Below are 22,103 nucleotides of genomic sequence, written 5' to 3'. Positions count from 1 at the left end.
ATCCAGGCTCGCTTGACAGTCCATTCGCTTCCATCACTGATATCAGCCAAAATAACCAATAGATATGGAAGCGATGGGTTGCCCGGCGTCGGTTCTATTCCTGCCAGGTCCCAATAACTGGCACCTTCAGCTGTCTTGAGTTTTTAATGCAGCAAACGCAAGCCGCATCCCCGGCGTTGTAATCCATCCCTCCACACCCCGGTTCACCTGTCACTTTTCACGGCTAATTTGGCTGCGATCAACGATAACCGCATTAGAGAGGTTGCCCGACATCCGTTCCCTTTCCTACCCGGCCCCAATAACAGTCTCCTGCAGATGTTGTGTTGGGTTTGTAATGCTGCTGCAAACACAAGCCTTGTCCTATGTGTTGCAGTCCCATCACACCACACCGGGGTTCTCCCATCACTTTGCTCAACTATTTTGGCTGATATCAGTGATGGCAACATTAGAACCCTTGCCTGACGTCCGTTCCCATTCCTGCCCTTCTCAAATACCGGCTCTTGCAGCCAGGGCTGCGGTAAGAAGTCAGCTTGAGAGGGCCCCCCACCCAAATGCACTTTACTATGCTTCCGTTATGAATGAACACAGTGAGTTATCTGTAGCGATCACTCATTGTGTTTATTCAGGAAAGGAAGAGGCTGGTAAATAGGACATATTTACTGGACTCTTCCCCCATCTCCATCCTGAAGAATCCTATTGTGTGCTTGTAGCTGCCAGCGGTAAGGTGAGGAGGAGGGAACCCGGAAGCACTGCCAGGATATTGGGGGGGAGGGCCTGGATAGCAGGTGGAAACGTATGGTGCATAGGGAGGATGATCGGTGTGATGGGGGAGCAGTTACTGGAGCTAATCCCCTGTATTGCTCTCTCTGCAGCAGCTAAAAGTCAGTGGGATGGAGAAAAGCCAGCTTTCAGCTGCTGCAGAAAAAGCCATACAGGGGATCAGTTCAAATAATTGCCCCCACCTGGCGCAAGCTGATCACCCTCCCTGCCCACATCCGGATAACCCTGCTGGCCCAGGCCCCCCTACAGGAGGACCGGTGGTACCCACTTATCCACGGCCCTGCTTGCAGCTGTGGTGTTGGGTTTGCAATGCAGCAAGCCCAGACCATGTCCCCAGCGTTGCAGTCCATCCCACCACACCCAAGCTCGCTCCTTCACTTTGCTTGGCTATTTTGGCTGACATCAGTGATGGGAGCATTAGAGTGGTTGCCCAATGTATCTTCCCATTCCTGTCAGGCCCCAATGACTGGCTCCTGCAGCTGTCCTGTTGAGTTTGTAATGCAGTGAACATGAGCTGCGTCCCCAGCGTTGCAGTCCATCCTACCACACCCGGACTCACCCTTCACTCTGGCTATTTTGGCTGACATCAGTGATAGGAGCATTAGAGCAGTTACCCAACGCCCGTTCCCATTCCTGTCAGGTCCCAATAACTGGCTCCTGCAGCTGTTGTGTTGAGTTTGTAATGCAACGAACACGAGCTGCGTCCCCGGTTTTGCAGTTGATCCCACCACACTCGGGCTCACCCTTCACGCTGGCTATTTTGGCTGACATCAGTGATAGGCACATTAGAGCGGTTACCCAACGCCTGTGCCCATTCCTGTCTGGCCCCAGTAACTGGGCAGCAGATGGAAACGTATGGTGCCCAGGGAGGATGATCGGTGTGGCGGGTAAGCAATTACTTTAACCGAACCCCTGTATGGCTCTCTGCAGCAGCTGAAAGCCAGTGGGATGGAGAGGAATAGAAGCCAGCTTTCAGCTGCTGCAGAGGGCGCACACAGCGGGACCCCCTGTATGGCTCTCTGCAGCAGCTGAAAGCCGGTGGGCTGGAGAGGAGGAGAAGCCAGCTCTCCGCTGCTGCAGAAAGACCCATACAGGGGATCCCGCTGGGTGCGCCGATTTCCCCCTCCCTGCCCACTTCAGGATCATCCCTGCTGGTCCAGGCTCCGTGCAGGAGGGACCGGTGGTACCCCCTTATCTGCTGCCCTGCTTGCTGCTGTGGTGTTTGGGTTTGTAATGCAGCAAACACGAGCTGTGTCCCCAACGTTGCAGTCCATCCCACCACACCCGGGCTCACCCATCACTCTGCTTGATTATTTTGTCTGGCATCAATGATGGGAGCATTAGAGCGGGCCCTAATAACTGGCTCCTGTAGCTGTCCTGTTGAGTTTGTAATGCAGCGACCACAAGCTTCATCCTCAGTGTTGCAGTCCACCCCACCACACCCGGGCTCACCCATCACTCCGCTCTATTATTTTGGATGATATCAGTGACGGCCGCATTAGAGCGGTTGCCTGATGTCAGTTCCCATTCCTATCAGGCCCCAATAACTGGCTCCTGCCGCTATCCTGTTGGGTTTTGTAATGCAGCCCGGGCATTGCAGTCCACCCCAACACGCCCGGGCTCGCCCCTCACTCCGCTCGGCTATTTTTCATTCTTCATAGAGAAATTTTAATACACAATATAAAAATAAAATCGGCAGCAGAATTTTCCCCCCGAAGCAATCGCTCCCGACTCCCCCTCCCAATTAAATCTCGGGCTGTAATTAAAACCGTCAGCGGTGTGAGGGGCCTCATTCATTCATTAGGATTCCGTCAGAATTTTATAAATGGCGGCTTTGAGACAGCAGACGGCGATTCCGGCGTGTAATTTAGGATTATGAGCGCCGGCGTACCTGGGAACGTTTTTTAGCTTCTATGAAGGCTGTGGCTGGCCGTCTGCCAATCCTGTATATTAAATCTTATATTCCTATTATAAAGTACAATGTTCGTGGTGTACGGTCTGCGCGGGCGGCAGATGTCTGGACCGTTGTTGGCATCGGGTTATGTGGCAAATAACATTCCGTTCATTAAAGTAGATTATTTTCCAGATATAAGCAGAACAACCGCCCAGCTGGAGTCTGCTCTGCGTCGGTGATAATAGATCTCACGGTGTTTGTATTCGTTCTAGAGGGTCCCGAGATTTTGCCTGGGAGGTGCAAATAACATCCTCATCGATTTGTTGTTGGTCAGCGAACTGTGTGACCCCCCCCCGCTCCATCCTCCCAGGTGTAGCGGCTCCTCTCCTGGACTGGACATGTAGTCGGTCTTTGTTTTCTGCATCCAGCAGCATCTAGCATGGGGTGCTTATCCCGTGGCCCTCCACCTGTTGCAGAACTACAAGTCCCACCATGCCTCTGCCTTTTGGAGTCATACTTGTACACTATCGGCTCTTGCAATGCATCATGGGACTTGTAGTTCTGCAACAGCTGGAGGGCCGCAGGTTGAGCGCCCAAAATTCTAATGCTTTTCTCCCCAGCCTTGACTGTCCCTGGCTCCACCTCTTTCATTGGATTTCAGTTCTGGGGGGCTCAGCATCACGTGTGGTCATTTTGCATGCAAATGCATCCTGCATAGGAACGCCCACTCCTTGCCCATCAGGGAATTTTAATATTTGCGTAACTTCCTACTGCTTGCATCAGGACTGAGGGCTCTGCACCAGCCATGATCTGCCTGCTTGGTACAACCCCCCGCCGGCCCCTCCCACCAGCCATGATCTGCCTGCTTGGCACATCCCCTGCTGGCCCCTCCCACCAGCCATGATCTGTGTGCTTGGCACATCCCCCTGCCGGCCCCTCCCACCACCCATGATCTCCCTGCTTGGCACATCCCCTGCCGGCCCCTCCCACCACCCATGATCTCCCTGCTTGGCACATCCCCTGCTGGCCCCTCCCACCAGCCATGATCTGTGTGCTTGGCACATCCCCCTGCCGGCCCCTCCCACCACCCATGATCTCCCTGCTTGGCACATCCCCTGCCGGCCCCTCCCACCACCCATGATCTCCCTGCTTGGCACATCCCCTGCTGGCCCCTCCCACCAGCCATGATCTGTGTGCTTGGCACATCCCCTGCTGGCCCCTCCCACCAGCCATGATCTGTGTGCTTGGCACATCCCCCTGCCAACCCCTCCCACCAACCATGATCTGCCTGCTTGGCACATCCCCCCTGCCGGCCCCTCACGCCAGCCATGATCTGCCTGCTTGGCACATCCCCCTGCCGGCCCCTCCCGCCAGCCATGATCTGCCTGCTTGGCACATCCCCCCCCTGCCAGCCCCTCCCACCAGCTATGATCCGCCTGCTTGGCACATCCCCCCCCCCCCTGCCGGCCCCTCCCACCAGCCATGATCTGCCTGCTTGGCACATCCCCCCTGCCGGCCCCTCCCACCAGCCATGATCTGCCTGCTTGGCACACCCCCCCCCCCCGCCGACCCCTCCTGCCAACCATGATCTGCCTGCTTGACACATCCCCCTGCCGGCCCCTCACACCAACCATGATCTGCCTGCTTGGCATAGGGAAGCACAGAGACCCGGTGATTACAAAATAAGGTGTGTAATGAGAACAGAAATATATTATTTAAAAATGTCAGTATGGCGATGAGAGAAAAGGAAAGTATTAAAGTGGTTCTGAAGGTTAAGCATTTTTTACCTTCATGCATTCCCTGTATAAAAGTAAAAAATGTTTAGGTAGTAATACCCGCCCCCTCATACCTGAGCCCACACTTGATCCAATGCTGTGCCCTCCTGTAGCGGCTCTCTCTTCTCTGATAGGCTTTCCTGAGGCAGCGGGAGCCATTGGTGTTAGTAAAATCCTGTGAGGCCTGGAGCAGGGGGCGGGGCCAAGCTGCCCTGTCTATGTATGAAGGTGTGCCACCCACAGGAAGTGGCTTCCAAGGTGGTGGCACGCCAGGAGCGAAGGCATTCTGAAGTCATGTGGGTACTTTTCTGGGTTTTGACTGGATGTTGGTGATCATAGCAGAAGTTCAGTGTAAGAAATACACAGGAGAAAATGCATGTTGATAAGGGGAGTGTAGAGGTGGGCGGGGAGTCTACTGACATCACGACTCCACCCACTGAGCCCTGGAAAACAGACCCACCCACAGAATCTGCAGTTTTTCAGGTCTCATAGCAGACAGAGGGGAGACATTTCACAGATAAGTATACATGCAGGAGGCATGTATATCTTTCTAGATAACCAATATTTCAGTAGTTTAGAAAGGATGGGAGTAGCTTTACATCCATTCCAAATTTGGTGTTATCACTCTCACTCTCTCATACTGGTCACTGGAAGTTCAACACCTCATGGCAAAGAACTCTCTGAGGATCTGAAAAAAAGAATTGTTGTTCTACATAAAGATGGCCTAGGCTATAAGAAGATTGCCAAGACCCTGAAACTGAGCTGCAGCACGGTGGCCAAGTCCATACAGCGGTATAACAGGACAGGTTCCACTCAGAACAGGCCTCACCATGGTTGACCAAAGATGTTGAGGTCACGTGCTCAGCGTCATATCCAGAGGTTGTCTTTGGGAAATAGACGTGTGAGTGCTGCCAGCATTGCTACAGAGGTTGTAGGGGTGGGGGGTCAGCCTGTCAGTACTCAGACCATACGCCGCACACTGCATCAAATTGGTCTGCATGGCTGTCCTCCCAGAAGGAAGCCTCTTCTAAAGATGATGCACAAGAAAGACCACAAACAGTTTGCTGAAGACAAGCAGACTAAGGACATGGATTACTGGAACCATGTCCTGTGGTCTGATGAGACCAAGATAAACGTATTTGGTGTCAGATGGTGACAAGCGTGTGTGGGGGCAACCAGGTGAGGAGGACAAAGACAAGTGTGTCTTGTCTACAGTCAGGCATGGTGGTGGGGGTGTCATGGTCTGGGGCTGCATGAGTGCTGCCGGCACTGGGGGGCTACAGATCATTGAGGGGACCATGAATGTCAACATGTACTGTGACATACTGAAGCAGAGCATGATCCCCTCCCTTCAGAGACTGGACCGCAGGGCAGTATTCCAACATAATAACCACCCCAAACACACCTCCAAGACCACCACTGCCTTGCTAAAGAAGCTGAGGGGGAAGATGATGGACTGGCCAAGCATGTCTCCAGACCTAAACCCTATTGACCATCTGTGGGACATCCTCAGATGGAAGGTGGAGGAGCGCAAGGTCTCCAACATCCACCAGCTCCGTGATGTCATCATGGGGGAGGGGAAGAGGACTCCAGTGGTGACCTGTGAAACTCTGGTGACCTCCATGCCCAAGAGGGTTAAGGCAGTGCTGGAAAATAATGGCGGCCACACAAAATATTGACACTTTGGGCCCAATTTGGAGATTTTCACTTAGGGGTGTACTGACTTTTTTGTTGCCAGCGGTTTAGACATTAATGGCTGTGTGTTGAGTTATTTTGAGGGGACAGGAAATTTACACTGTTATACAAGCTGTACACTCACTACTTTACATTGTAGACAAGTGTCATTTCTTCAGTGTTGTCACATGAAAAGATAGAAGAAAAGATTTACACAAATGTGAGGGGTGTACTTACTTTTGTGAGATATTGTGTGTGTGTCTATGTGAAGTCGATCCCTTGTCTGGTATTCCAGTATAATTGACATTCTTGGGCCTCCTGGCCCCCCCCCCCCCCCCCATTGTGAGTTCCGTCCCGGGGACAGCTGAGGCTCCTTCACCCCCCACTGATCCCCTCCAATAAATCTCCTCCGTAGCACACTGCTCCCTGTACATCTCCCAGGTATCTGTGTGCATCCCGCCGTTCAGGAATCTGGATGGATACAGCAGCTGGAGGAAGCATGCCGCCCATAAAGGGCGCAGGAATCCATATTGTCCCTCGCTGTCCATTTAGCCATCTGCTACAGGGGATCGAGTTAAAGACGACAAAAGCGTTCCTACAAGAGAGTTCTTATTTACGTAAAGGACCAGTAAAGCTTCTAATAGATTTCACAGACACTCTAGAACCCCCCCCCCTCCCCCTTCATGACAAGGCCAGCACTGCGCTACTTTAACTGGTAATTGCGAGGTCATGCAGCGCTGTACCCAAATACAATTCATATATTTTTATCACACACAGAACTTTCTTTTGGTAGTTGATCAACGCTGGACTTTTTATTTTTTACAATGTAGCTGCGGTAGCCAGTTACATTGTATGTCATTTGTAGAGTCATTTTTATACATTGTTGCAATTGTTTTTCTAGGTCTAGTGGGGGGGGGGGGGTGGAATGGAGTGGCAATGGGGCTTTCAATGGTCAGGTTTTAGTTATGTGGTTTTGTCTTAACATTGTATCTTCCAGAGTATGAAAACTTTTTGTACATTCCTGATGTTTGTCAGATATTTATTTGTCTTTCATAATCGGTGACCGGTGTATGTGGTCTTTATTTTTCAGTCTTCCAAAAAGGCTAAAACAGCTGAAGCGGACACTTCGAGTGAGCTGGCCAAGAAGAGCAAAGAGGTCTTCAGGAAGGAGGTAGGTACACCATGCCGCATCCAGACCAGACACATACCTTCCCATCCCATCATCATAGGGAGCTCCTTCAGCTTCTTTTTATCAATGTACCAAAAGAATTGTAACCTTTTGAAGCGCAGAGTCCTGGGTTTGCCTGTTCCTGGGTTTGCCTGTTCCTGGGTTTGCCTGTTCCTGGGTTTGCCTGTTCCTGGGTTTGCCTGTTCCTGGGTTTGCCTGTTCCTGGGTTTGCCTGTTCCTGGGTTTGCCTGTTCCTGGGTTTGCCTGTTCCTGGCCGTGCCTGTTCCTGGCCGTGCCTGTTCCTGGCCGTGCCTGTTCCTGGCCGTGCCTGTTCCTGGCCGTGCCTGTTCCTGGGTTTGCCTGTTCCTGGCCGTGCCTGTTCCTGGCCGTGCCTGTTCCTGGCCGTGCCTGTTCCTGTTCCTGGCCGTGCCTGTTCCTGGCTGTGCCTGTTCCTGTTCCTGGCTGTGCCTGTTCCTGGCTGTTCCTGGCCGTGCCTGTTCCTGGCCGTGCCTGTTCCTGGGTTTGCCTGTTCCTGGGTTTGCCTGTTCCTGGGTTTGCCTGTTCCTGGGTTTGCCTGTTCCTGGGTTTGCCTGTTCCTGGGTTTGCCTGTTCCTGGGTTTGCCTGTTCCTGGGTTTGCCTGTTCCTGGCCGTGCCTGTTCCTGGCCGTGCCTGTTCCTGGCCGTGCCTGTTCCTGGCCGTGCCTGTTCCTGGCCGTGCCTGTTCCTGGCCGTGCCTGTTCCTGGCCGTGCCTGTTCCTGTTCCTGGCCGTGCCTGTTCCTGTTCCTGGCCGTGCCTGTTCCTGTTCCTGGCCGTGCCTGTTCCTGTTCCTGGCCGTGCCTGTTCCTGTTCCTGGCTGTGCCTGTTCCTGTTCCTGGCCGTGCCTGTTCCTGGCTGTTCCTGGCCGTGCCTGTTCCTGGCTGTGCCTGTTCCTGGCCGTGCCTGTTCCTGGCCGTGCCTGTTCCTGGCCGTGCCTGTTCCTGGGTTTGCCTGTTCCTGGCCGTGCCTGTTCCTGGCCGTGCCTGTTCCTGGCCGTGCCTGTTCCTGTTCCTGGCCGTGCCTGTTCCTGGCTGTGCCTGTTCCTGTTCCTGGCTGTGCCTGTTCCTGGCTGTTCCTGGCCGTGCCTGTTCCTGGCCGTGCCTGTTCCTGGGTTTGCCTGTTCCTGGGTTTGCCTGTTCCTGGGTTTGCCTGTTCCTGGGTTTGCCTGTTCCTGGGTTTGCCTGTTCCTGGGTTTGCCTGTTCCTGGGTTTGCCTGTTCCTGGGTTTGCCTGTTCCTGGCCGTGCCTGTTCCTGGCCGTGCCTGTTCCTGGCCGTGCCTGTTCCTGGCCGTGCCTGTTCCTGGCCGTGCCTGTTCCTGGCCGTGCCTGTTCCTGGCCGTGCCTGTTCCTGGCCGTGCCTGTTCCTGTTCCTGGCCGTGCCTGTTCCTGTTCCTGGCCGTGCCTGTTCCTGTTCCTGGCCGTGCCTGTTCCTGTTCCTGGCCGTGCCTGTTCCTGTTCCTGGCTGTGCCTGTTCCTGTTCCTGGCCGTGCCTGTTCCTGGCTGTTCCTGGCCGTGCCTGTTCCTGGCTGTGCCTGTTCCTGGCCGTGCCTGTTCCTGGCCGTGCCTGTTCCTGGCCGTGCCTGTTCCTGGCCGTGCCTGTTCCTGTTCCTGGCCGTGCCTGTTCCTGTTCCTGGCCGTGCCTGTTCCTGTTCCTGGCTGTGCCTGTTCCTGTTCCTGGCCGTGCCTGTTCCTGGCTGTTCCTGGCCGTGCCTGTTCCTGGCTGTGCCTGTTCCTGGCTGTTCCTGGCCGTGCCTGTTCCTGGCCGTGCCTGTTCCTGGGTTTTCCTGTTCCTGGGTTTTCCTGTTCCTGGGGTTTCCTGTTCCTGGGTTTTCCTGTTCCTGGGTTTTCCTGTTCCTGGGTTTTCCTGTTCCTGGGTTTTCCTGTTCCTGGGTTTTCCTGTTCCTGGGTTTTCCTGTTCCTGGGTTTTCCTGTTCCTGGGTTTTCCTGTTCAGCTGCATTCACACTACAGCGTTTTGAATTGCGGGCAGATTTTCCGTGAATCTGCCCGTGATTTGAAAGCACCGATGTGTGAATGACAAATCATGGGACTCGTATTTGAGATGCCATTCGTTTTAATGACACCTCAAATTGCGGTGCAGGAAGCATGTCGCCCAAAAAAGTTACTGGGGTTTACCTGTTACTGGGGTTTACCCGATCCTGCATTTACCTGTTAAGGCATTGGCATTGTTCCTGATTTTTACAGAGCCGGGTCATAGATGATCTTTTTTCCTGGGTAAGGTTCAGCTCTGGACAACTAAAGGAAAATAATAAATGGCTGCATGTCACTCAAAATTGTAGGTGTGGCAGAACTGAGCGTAATTGCGGTGTACACCGTACCATAGGGCACAGTCATTGCACCAAAAAAAATAAATAATACAATTCTAACGGGTCATGAGTGTACATGAGAAATACAAAAGGAAGAGGAAAAAAAAACTACATCTAACCCAGTTCAGCTTTCCCCCCATTATATATAACCCCCCCAAAACAAACAAAAATACAGAATTCGAAATCTCTTGCAGTACAGTTCTCTGCCCCCTTTCCCCTCACTGATATAGTACTTTTTACACCCAGTACAGATATCCCCCTCCACCAGTACAGATATCCCCCTCCACCAGTACAGATATCCCCCTCCACCAGTACAGATTCCTCCGCAAGCTTCTTCCTCTTCAGTACAGCTCCGCCCAGTACAGATTTACTCCCCCTCTCAACAGCTTTGCCCCACCACCAATACAGCTATCCTCCAACCCTATTCTATTTCCCCAGCCCCCCCCACGGAACTTTTCCCTAAGCCTATTCTCCGCCACCCCTATCCCCCCCACACCTCTCTGACACCCCTATTCACCCCCCATACCTCTCTGCCACCCTATTCACCCCCCCACACACAGCTCTCCTGTTACCCTATTTTCATCAAGTCACCAGACCAGGCAGTTTAGAGTGAGGTTAGTTAGATGAAGTCACAGGGGTAAGAGAGCACTGCATTAAATGATGGGTGTGGCCAAACTGTATTAACAGTGAAAGGCTCTTAAAGGGCCATTGTAATGTGCTACGTGCAGAGTTCAGGAATGTGTTGTGTACAGGGCGCAGCCTTTAGGAGTGTGTAGTGTACAGGGCGCAGCCTTTAGGAGTGTGTAGTGTACAGGGCGCAGCCTTTAGGAGTGTGTAGTGTACAGGGCGCAGCCTTTAGGAGTGTGTTGTGTACAGGGCGCAGCCTTTAGGAGTGTGTAGTGTACAGGGCGCAGCCTTTAGGAGTGTGTAGTGTACAGGGCGCAGCCTGTAGGAGTGTGTAGTGTACAGGGCGCAGCCTGTAGTAGTGTGTAGTGTACAGGGCGCAGCCTTTAGGAGTGTGTTGTGTACAGGGCGCATCCTTTAGGAGTGTGTTGTGTACAGGGCGCAGCCTTTAGGAGTGTGTTGTGTACAGGGCGCAGCCTTTAGGAGTGTGTAGTGTACAGGGGCGCAGCCTTTAGGAGTGTGTAGTGTACAGGGGCGCAGCCTTTAGGAGTGTGTAGTGTACAGGGCGCAGCCTTTAGGAGTGTGTAGCGTACAGGGCGCAGCCTGTAGGAGTGTGTAGCGTACAGGGCGCAGCCTGTAGGAGTGTGTAGCGTACAGGGCGCAGCCTGTAGGAGTGTGTAGCGTACAGGGCGCAGCCTGTAGGAGTGTGTAGCGTACAGGGCGCAGCCTGTAGGAGTGTGTAGCGTACAGGGCGCAGCCTGTAGGAGTGTGTAGCGTACAGGGCGCAGCCTGTAGGAGTGTGTAGCGTACAGGGCGCAGCCTGTAGGAGTGTGTAGCGTACAGGGCGCAGCCTGTAGGAGTGTGTAGCGTACAGGGCGCAGCCTGTAGGAGTGTGTAGCGTACAGGGTGCAGGAGTGGGCTACGCGCTGAGGGGCGGGGGTTCAGGAGTGGGCTACGTACGGGACAGGAGCACTGTGCCTGCTGAGCGCTGCTTCTGTGTATGCATGTGACAGTAGTAAGTGGCAAGAACAGTGCCATTGCTGGAATGGAGTTCCGCCACTGAAAAAAAAGCCCTGTGGGAGTATGTGAGATGGGGACCCTAGATTGTACGCTCCTTGAGGGTAGACTGATGTGTGTGTAAAGCATTGTGTGAATTGTCACTGTTATATAAATAATACATGATACATTTGCTGCCTTCTCTCCTGCGTAGATGTCGCAGTTCATTGTGCAGTGCCTGAACCCGTACAGGAAGCCGGATTGTAAGACTGGCCGGATTAACAACACCGAGGACTTCAAGCACCTCGCCCGCAAGGTTAGAACATTGTTCCATGGGCTAATGATCTGCCTACAGCTACAACACCGCAGATGATCGACCTTTTAGCATCTGCTCCAGTTGAAATTGCAGCTTTTTTTTTATGTAATTTGGCGCACAAAATGAATGGTTTCAGATGGGAAAGTGCTGCACCCCCCATGCTGGTAATTCTGTGCTGTAGAACTTGCATATCTTGCCATGTGGTCGGCAAACTGCACAGCACAATGCTTCTGCTGGAAGTGACCATAGCTTCATATTTTAGCATTTTAGACTTAAAACCATCAGCGGCAGCACGTCGTTTCCCTGCCGAAATCAATGTATAGGAGACAAATAAAGGAAACATTGGAGGAAATTTGCTGATAGGTTCACAAAAACCTTCAATCATTCCTGATTTCTGCATAGGCAAGGAGTCATAACGCCATAACCCGCTTCCAGAACTACACACCAACGCTGAATAGGTAAAAGATTTTGGACATCTGGTGGTCACACTTATAGCTGGACGTTCTATTACAAAACTATGGATATTATATGTTATGGCAGGGGTCTCCAAACCTTCTAAACAAAGGGCCAGTCTACTGTCCTTCAGACTTCAGGGGGGTCCGACTGTGGCCAGGGGGAGTAGAAAATGTTCTTGCATCCAGTGGGCGTAAACAATGGCATATCATTGGTGTCAGCGGGACGAATAGTGCCCTATTGGTATCAGCGGGACGAATAGTGCCCTATTGGTATCAGCGGGACGAATAGTGCCCTATTATTGGTATCAGTGGGACTAATAGTGCCCTATTATTGGTATCAGTGGGACTAATATTGCCCTATTATTGGTATCAGCGGGAGGAATAGTGCCCTATTATTGGTATCAGTGGGAAGAATAGTGCCCTATTATTGGTATCAGTGGGAGGAATAGTGCCCTATTATTGGTATCAGCGGGAGGAATAGTGCCCTATTATTGGTATCAGCGGGAGGAATAGTGCCCTATTATTGGTATCAGCGGGAGGAATAGTGCCCTATTATTGGTATCAGTGGGAAGAATAGTGCCCTATTATTGGTATCAGCGGGAGGAATAGTGCCCTATTATTGGTATCAGCGGGAGGAATAGTGCCCTATTATTGGTATCAGTGGGAAGAATAGTGCCCTATTATTGGTATCAGTGGGACTAATAGTGCCCTATTATTGGTATCAGTGGGAGGAATAGTGCCCTATTATTGGTATCAGTGGGAGGAATAGTGCCCTATTATTGGTATCAGTGGGAAGAATAGTGCCCTATTATTGGTATCAGTGGGAGGAATAGTGCCCTATTGGTATCAGTGTGAGGAATAGTGCCCTATTATTGGTATCAGTGGGACTAATAGTGCCCTATTATTGGTATCAGTGGGAAGAATAGTGCCCTATTGGTATCAGTGTGAGGAATAGTGCCCTATTATTGGTATCAGTGGGACTAATAGTGCCCTATTATTGGTATCAGTGGGACTAATAGTGCCCTATTATTGGTATCAGTGGGAAGAATAGTGCCCTATTATTGGTATCAGCGGGAAGAATAGTGTCCTATTATTGGTATCAGTGGGAAGAATAGTGCCCTATTATTGGTATCAGTGTGAGGAATAGTGCCCTATTATTGGTATCAGTGGGACTAATAGTGCCCTATTGGTATCAGTGGGACTAATAGTGCCCTATTGGTATCAGTGGGAAGAATAGTGCCCTATTATTGGTATCAGTGGGAGGAATAGTGCCCTATTATTGGTATCAGTGGGAGGAATAATGCCTCATCGATGTCGGTGAAGGGAATAGGGCCCCTTTGGTGTCAGCTGAAGGAATTGTGTCCCATCATTGGCGTCAACAGAAGGAATTCTGCCCCATCGACCTGGCCTACATTTTTGTGTTCCAACTCATCCCAGATGTGTTGAGTAGGGTGGGTCCTGTGCAGGGCACTTACGTTCCTGGACTCTGAACCCCCCGGCATGTTTTTTTTCTTTACTGTGGAAGGAAGCTGGAGCACCTGGAGGAGATACCTTTTGGGGTGAATTGGAACACCAAATGTAGGTCAGGTCTTCTCATCCAACAGACCACCCACTCTATCATCTTGAGGAAAGCCTCTCCAGAAGAAGGAGGCTGATATAGTTGTAAAAGGAAGACTCTCCTTTATACCCAGATTATGGAATATCCATCGTTTTGGAATGGAATGTCCAGCCAACTCGTATAGGTGTGACCACCAGGTGTCCAAAACCTTTTGCCAACACAATGTTGGTGTCTATCACTCGGCAATCTTCTGCAATGTCTTGTCCGGACACAAGGAGAGGTAATCCTCCTGTAGATTCGCTATTGGGAGATGAAGCCAAAACCCAAGAATAGCACCACACATAATGACCTGCTCAGCACAGGCACCATTCGGAGATCTACTTGCATTCTCTGATTGGAGGAGGTGGAGAGACTGGGAGGTGACTCCACCTTGTCCATTTAGAGAATGCAAAGAGATCTCTGGTGCCCGTGCCGAGTGGGTGACTTCCATGTTTGCAGGGCATCCGGAAGCCTGTGGAGATCTCTGTAATAGTGGCGTCTTCTTCAGTGAATTGCAGCTTATAGGGCAGGGGGAAATTAAAATTTAGGGAGGTCCGGTTGCTAAAACTTTCTTCCAGCTGAGGTCCGACTCTCTCTCTTTAATAAAACCTAAAAGTAGGGCAGTCACATCAACATTGCAAGTAAAAAAAAAATTAAAAAAAATAGAACATCAGGGTGCCCCACTGCATTGGGGGTGTCCCCATTAGGGTGCCCCTTTGCATTGGGAGTGTCCACATTAGGGTGCCCCTTTGCATTGGGAGTGTCCACATTAGGGTGCCCCGTTGCATTGGGAGTGTCCCCATTAGGGTGCCCCGTTGCATTGGGAGTGTCCCCATTAGGGTGCCCCGTTGCATTGGGAGTGTCCCCATTAGGGTGCCCCGTTGCATTGGGAGTGTCCCCATTAGGGTGCCCCGTTGCATTGGGAGTGCCCCGTTGCATTGGGAGTGTCCCCATTAGGGTGCCCCGTTGCATTGGGAGTGTCCCCATTAGGGTGCCCCGTTGCATTGGGAGTGTCCCCATTAGGGTGCCCCGTTGCATTGGGAGTGTCCCCATTAGGGTGCCCCGTTGCATTGGGAGTGCCCCGTTGCATTGGGAGTGTCCCCATTAGGGTGCCCCGTTGCATTGGGGGGTCCCCATTAGGGTGCCCCGTTGCATCGGGGGGTGTCCCCATTAGGGTGCCCCGTTGCATCGGGGGGTGTCCCCATCAGGGTGTCCCCTCCAGGGTGCCCCGTAGCATTGGGGGTGCTGCCCTCCAGGGTGCCCCGTTGCATTGGGGGTGCTGCCCTCCAGAGTGCCCCGTTGCATTGGGGGTGCTGCCCTCCAGGGTGCCCCGTTGCATTGGGGGTGCTGCCCTCCAGGGTGCCCCGTTGCATTGGGGGTGCTGCCCTCCAGGGTGCCTCGTTGCATTGGGGATGCTGCCCTCCAGGGTGCCTCGTTGCATCGGGGTGCTCCCCACCAGGGAGCCCCGTTGCATCGGGGTGCTCCCCACCAGGGAGCCCCGTTGCATCGGGGTGCTCCCCACCAGGGTGCCTCGTTGCACGGGGTGCTCCCCACCAGGGTGCCTCGTTGCACGGGGTGCTCCCCACCAGGGTGCCTCGTTGCACGGGGTGCTCCCCACCAGGGTGCCTCGTTGCACGGGGTGCTCCCCACCAGGGTGCCCCGTTGCAATGGGTGCTCCCCACCAGGGTGCCCCCATACATCAGTAGAGTCAATTACAACCTGGCAGAAGGGGCGAGAGCTGGGAGGAAAAGCGTGTTGCAGGGGTGGGGCACACACATGACATCATTGGTTGCTATGATGCCGGCAGTCCTAGCAACCAAAACCTGCAACTTGGTGAGGATCCAGCGCAGCAGAATGGTGGGCTGGTGGTCCAGAGTGGACTGTGGTGCACCATTTAGTGAAGGATGTTCTAGAAGTATCCCACAGGTATGGTATATACAGTGTTGGTCCAAGCTGGAACAATGTAACGATGTATAAATATATCCATACCTGGAGTTCTTCTTTAATTCCTGGGGTAACATACAGCCAATCAGAATCCTGTATTTTTTCAGTACACTTTTACACTGTGCAGTAATTCATCCCTCCCACCTCTTCCCAACAGCTGACGCACGGCGTCATGAACAAGGAGCTGAAGTACTGCAAGAACCCGGAGGATCTGGACTGCAACGAGAACGTCAAACACAAAACCAAGGAGTACATCAAGAAGTACATGCAGAAGTTCGGCTCCGTCTACAAACCCAAAGAGGACGTGGAGATGGAATAGCTGCCGCTCTGCCGTCCTTTACCCAGCGACTTGAGCATTAACGCCCTGCCCCGCGACAAGCGAGGAGATCGCTCGCACAACGTCCCGACCCAAACCCCCCCTCCCCGGGGGCGGGCGCCGTAATACTTTATTGGACCCGAGTACTAAATTTCCCATAACCCTCGGACTGCAGAAGGCGACGACGAGCGCAAGCTCCGCGGACAGTTTCTGAAATCGCGCTTCCTCGCTCGCTTCTCTGTCACGTCGACATGCGTTTTTTTTTTTCCTGTACAGCGCAATAAATTGTGGAACTCCCTGTTTTTTTTTTTTTGGGGGGGATTATGACCCTCCCCCTCCCCTCCTCCACCCGTACAGACGTGTATTATATTTTAACAGATGTGAATATAATGTTATATATTTTTGTTTCATCATCCTTCACCTGCAGTCAGGCGTTCTTTCCCCCCCCCCCCTTTTCATGAGTGCTGTTTTGTTAACCATGATGAATTTTCATACTGTAAATATCCAAAACGACTCACAGCTAATTGTGTTTATCTAGATATTTGGGTATTTTTTTATAATTATTGCTGTTTTTTTTTTTTTTTTTGCCATTTCTGCATATTTTTTTTTTTTCTTCCCCGCCCATTGGCAGCTTTGTGCATTGCTGGTTTCAGTTTGTTTTTTTTGGTTTTTATTTTACCGCTTATTATCGTTTTACTTCAAAATTTTTACAGAATTTTTTATGTATAAAAGAAAAAAAAAGAGAATAAAATACGATTTGCCTACAGAGAAATTGGGAGGATCGCGGCAAATAACTGTTGGTATTTTTGTTTGGTTCTGTATTTTTCTATTTTCGATGGCAAAAGATGTAAGATGTGTACATGACCCTTTTAATGTACATCTCCTCTGCCCGTGCTGTTATATGGTTTTAAAAAAAAAAAAAAAAAGTTGAATATATTTATGGAGTCCGCAGTGTAAATTCATTGTGCGGAGTCCCGTATTTTGATTTATTGGGGTGAGGTCAGAGGTTTTTTTTTTTTTTTATATATTTACAGCCACAGGAAAGGAGTCTCGAATTGTGGCAGGAAAATCCATTGAGGCTGAGGGCTCTCGGGGCCTAGGGGGGCATTGTGGACTACTACGGGAGCTGGGAGGCACTGTGGGACACTATTGGAAGTTGGGGCACTATGGAGAGCTGGTGGTTTTAACCAGATGAGGGGGTGGCATTGTGGACTAATATGGGAGCTGGGAGGCACTGTGGAACACAACTGGAGGTTGGGGCACTATGGAGAGCTGGGGGTTTTAACAGCAGGTCAGGGTTGGAGGGGCAGTGTGAGAGGCTGAGGGCTCTCAGGGGGCATTGTGGGCCACTATGGGAGCTGGGAGGGAGGCACTGTAGGAAACTATTGGCAGTTGGGGCACTATGGAGAGCTGGTGGTTTTAACCAGGTGGGGGGGGGGGCATTGTGGACCACTATGGGAGCTGGGAGGTACTGTAGGACACTATTGGCAGTTGGGGCACTATGGAGAGCTTGTGGTTTTAACCAGATTGGGGGGGGGGGGTTGGCATTGTGGACTAATATGGGAGCTGGGAGGCACTGTGGGACACTATTGGCAGTTGTGGCACTATGGAGAGCTGGTGGTTTTAACCAGATGGGGGGGCATTGTGGACTACTATGGGAGCCGGGAGGCACTGTGGAACACTATTGGTGGTTGGGGCACTATGGAGAGCTGGTGGTTTTAACAGCAGGTCGGGGCTGGAGCTGCAGTGTGGGAGGCTGAGGGCTCTCAAGGGGCATTGTGGGCCACTGTGGGAGCTGGGAGGGAGGCAATGTAGGACACTATTGGCAGTTGGGGCACTATGGAGAGCTGGTGGTTTTAACCAGATGGGGGGGGGGGCATTGTGGACTACTATGGGAGCCGGAAGGTACTGTAGAACAACATTGCTGGTTGGGGCACTATGGAGAGCTGGTGGTTTTAACAGCAGGTTGGGATTGGAGGGGCAGTGTGGGAGGCTGAGGGCTCTGAAGGGGCATTGTGGGCCACTATGGGAGCTGGGAGGGAGGTACTTTAGGACACTTTTGACAGTTGGGGCACAATGGAGAGCTGGTGGTTTTAACCAGATGGGGGAGGGGGGCTGGGGGCATTGTGGACCACTATGGGAGCTGGGAGGCACTGTAGGACACTATTGGTGGTTGGGGCACTATGGAGAGCTGGTGGTTTTAACCAGATGGGGGAGGGGGGGGGTCTGGGGGCATTGTGAACTACTATGGGAGCTGGGGGAACTGTAAGACACTATTGGTGGTTGGGGCACTATGGAGAGCTGGTGGTTTTAACAGCAGGTCGGGGCTGGAGCTGCAGTGTGGGAGACTGAGGGCTCTCAAGGGGCATTGTGGGCCACTATGGGAGCTGGGAGGGAGGCACTGTAGGACACTATTGGCAGTTGGGGCACTAAAGAGAGCTGGTGGTTTTAACCAGATGGGGGGGGCAATGTGGGCTAATATGGGTGCTGGGAGGGAGGCACTGTGGCACACTATTGGCAGTTGGGGCACAATGGAGAGCTGGTGGTTTTAACCAAATGGGGGGGGGAGGGGGTGACTGCTACAGGCTAAGTGACCCTTGCGTGCTGCTCCTGTGACTACAGGCCACAACGGATTACGGTTGCCGGTATCCAGCCAATTTCAACTGTGTTTCCTGTCCTGTGACTGGCCCACAGCTATCACATGGTACCTGGGCCGATTACAGCTCATTGTACCATGTAATTAGCTGTAGCCAATCACAGATCGCTAGTAATCCAAGCTACAGGCGCAGTGACGTACCCCTTGCGTGCCTCTCTCACAACCATGGGACACAGCGGATTGCGGTTGCTGGTACCCAGCCACTTGCATTTGCCGGGGGATCATGTGGTTGTATGATCATAGAAAAAGAGTCTGGAATAATGGCAGGAAAATCAGTTGCCGTCTTCCCACAGTATATGTAGCAGCTGCAGGCTAAGTAACGTACCGCTTGCATGCTGCTCCTGCGACCACAGGGCACAGCGGATTGCGGTTGCCGGTACCCAGTCGCTTTCATTGGCTGGGGAATCGTAATCGATATGCGATCACAATGTCAGCAAAGTTGTTTTGATATAATAAATAACAGCTGTTTCCTGTCCTGTGATTGGCCCACAGCTATCACATGGTACCAGGACCGATCACAGCACCCTGTAACATGTGATTGTCTGTAGCCGATCACTAGTAATCAAAGCTACAGGCTAAGTGACATGCCGCTCTCATGGCCATGGCAAATTGCGGTTGTTGGTACCCTGCCTCTTTCATTGGCCGGGGAATCACGTGATCGCTATGCCATCACATGATCATAATGTCAACAAAAGAGTTTTGAACTAATTCATTCAGAACAGCTGCGCTTTCTATGCCATGATTGGCCCGCAGCTATCACGTGGTACCTGGGCCAATCACAGCACCCTGTACCACATGATAAACTGTAGCCAATCGCAGATCGCAACTGTCATAAATGTAACCCTTTAATGACAGTTGAAAACATTGCTGTTACAATGATCTTTGTTACAGCAATCAAAGGGTTAGAACACGAGGTTACATGCATGTCAAGATCCAAACCACAAATTGTAGGAAAATATGCTGTAGGAATAATTACCACATCACATGCATACCTAAAGCACAAAAAAAAGAACAAAGGTAAAGAAAGGGACTTTACTGGTACCAAGGGAAGACACACTTTACATTATTATAGCTTTATTTAAAAAATACTAGAAATCACAATATTAAAATTTGGGGGGGTGTCATATATTGCCCCATTGTACAGTTACATGTAAACAGTTTGTAATACTGTTTAATGTATCTTTGTGACAAGCATAGATGGTGTTGACGAGTTTCGCAGAATTGCTTCCTCGGGACCTTTCACGTGCTTTGAGGAGGAGCAACCCAGCTAAGGAAACCTACATTAGACATAATCCGTGATTTATTAATTGTATTAAGATTTTGGTATGTTATGGCTAATATGTTTCTTTAGCCAGGTTGCGCCTCCTTTAAAGCGATGTGAAGGGTCCTGAGGAAGCAATTTTACGAAACGCGTCAACCTAGCAATGTGCCTGTCAAGACAATATATGTGAACGTGTAATCCACTTTTTTTTTTTTTTTCTCTTTGGAAGAGTTATGGGGCAGAGTGTGACATCACAATTTTAATATTTTGGAAATAAAGCTATTTGTGTTTTAATGAAGTGTCTTCCATTGGTACCAGTAAAGTCCCCCTTTTTTTTATTTTTTATTTATTTATTCTTTCTCTTATGTGGGATTTTTTTTGTGGGTTAAGATCCAAACCACCTCTCATCACAAGAGCTCCTAGATCGGTTGTTCTTAAGCTCAGTCCTCAAGTACCCCCATCGGGCCATGTTTGGTAGGTTTTCTTTTACTTTGCACAGCTGCTTTAAATCGATGCCAATGACCTGGTATTGAGAAGAGCCATTTTATCTAAGGGAAGCTCCCAAAACATGGCATGTTGGGGGGGGGGGGGGGGGAGGAGAAGAAAGATACTTGAGGACTGAGGTTGAGAATCACTGTCCTAGATAGTAAGAGCGCATAGGTACCTTGATGTTGTCCAATGGTGGCGGTCTCAGGAGACCTGCCCATGGAATGGTCCTGCAATGGAAGAGGAACCATCTGTTTCAGGAAACCAGAATGTAGCCCAGGAGCCATTCCACAAAGACGGGATCTTTCCGAATATGGGAAGAGTAGCTCTCGCCAGCCCCTGAACAGGAGGACTGGTGCGTTGAGCCTGGGACTGATCCTGCTCTGTAGGAGGAACCATCTATTCCAGGAATCCAGAATGTAGCCTAGGAGACGTTCTTCAAAGACCAAATCTTTCCAAACATTGGAAAAAGAGTACTTGCCAGCCCCCGAACTGGAGGACTGGTGCATTGGGCCAGGTAATGATCCTGGGTTGTTGGAGGAACCATCTGTTCCAAGAATCCAGATTGTAGCCCAGGAGACATTCTTTAAAGATAGGCTCTTTCTGACCATGGGAAGAGTAGTTCTTACCAGTCCCAGAATGGGAAGACTGGGGCATTGGGCCAGGTAATGATCCTGCAATGTAAGAGGAACCATCTGTTACGGGAACCTGGAATGTAGCACAGGAGACATTCCTCAAAGACAGGATCTTTCCAAACATGGGAAGGGTAGTCCCTACCAGCCCCGGAACAGGAAGACTGTTGCATTGAGCCAGGGAATGACCCTGCAATGTAGGAGGAACCATCTGTTACGGGAACCTGGAATGTAGCTCAGGAGACATTCCTCAAAGACAGAATCTTTCTGAATATGGGAAGAGTAGCTCTTGCCAGCCCCTGATCAGGAGGACTGGTGCATTGGGCCAGGTAATGATCCTGGGACCGATCCTGCGCTGTAGGAGGAACCATCTGTTCCAGGAATCCAGAATGTAGCCTAGGAGACGTTCTCCAAAGACCAAATCTTTCCAAACATTGGAAAAAGAGTACTTACCAGCCCCCAAACTGGAGGACTGGTGCATTGGGCCAGGTAATGATCCTGGGTTGTTGGAGGAACCATCTGTTCCAAGAATCCAGATTGTAGCCCAGGAGACATTCTTTAAAGATAGACTCTTTCTGACCATGGGAAGAGTAGTTCTTACCAGTCCCAGAATGGGAAGACTGGGGCATTGGGCCAGGTAATGATCCTGTAATGTAAGAGGAACCATCTGTTATGGGAACCTGGAATGTAGCCCAGGAGACATTCCTCAAAGACAGGATCTTTCCAAACATGGGAAGGTTAGTCCCTACCAGCCCCGGAACAGGAAGACTGTTACATTGAGCCAGGGAATGACCCTGCAATGTAGGAGGAACCATCTGTTATGGGAATCCATAATGTAGACCAGGAGACCGGTATCCTCCAAAAGACAGGATCTTTCCAAACATGGGAAGAGTAGTTCTTACCAGCCCCAAAACGGGAGGACTGGTACGTTGGGCCAGTGATGTAGGAGGAACCATCTGTTCTGTGAATCCAGAATGTGGCTCAAAGATGGGATCTTTCCAAACGTAAGAAGAGTAGTTCTTCACAGGCCCAGAATTGAAGGACTGGTACGTTGTCCTCCCTGATTTTCAGGTGTAGGCAAATTAGCCTGTTCAGGATCTAGATCCACTACAGCAGAGAGAAGGACCAACTTAGTCCAAGTAGAGATTATAGAGCAAGGGAGGCCTTA

At 51.2% G+C, this 22,103-nt stretch overlaps 1 protein-coding gene across 3 annotated transcripts in view; it reads left to right on the top strand.

Moving 5' to 3' along the window:
- SETD2 (SET domain containing 2, histone lysine methyltransferase) overlaps positions 1-16,706 on the top strand; it is a 155,673-nt gene extending 138,967 nt beyond the window's left edge. For all 3 annotated transcript variants that reach the window (XM_077493544.1, XM_077493545.1, XM_077493543.1), the window contains 3 exons: positions 7,214-7,294; positions 11,487-11,588; positions 15,742-16,706. In XM_077493544.1, coding sequence (XP_077349670.1) covers positions 7,214-7,294; positions 11,487-11,588; positions 15,742-15,903 — 345 coding nt within the window. In that variant the 3' untranslated portion in view covers positions 15,904-16,706. The remainder of the gene's footprint in view (positions 1-7,213; positions 7,295-11,486; positions 11,589-15,741) is intronic.
- Positions 16,707-22,103: the final 5,397 nt, after the last annotated feature.

The sequence above is a fragment of the Lithobates pipiens genome, unplaced genomic scaffold, assembly GCF_037356315.1.
Source record: "Lithobates pipiens isolate NorthernLeopardFrog02 unplaced genomic scaffold, aLitPip1_a1.2 Scaffold_19, whole genome shotgun sequence".
NCBI classification, from domain to species: Eukaryota; Metazoa; Chordata; class Amphibia; order Anura; family Ranidae; genus Lithobates; species Lithobates pipiens.
This window is presented reverse-complemented; position numbering and strand designations above follow the sequence as displayed.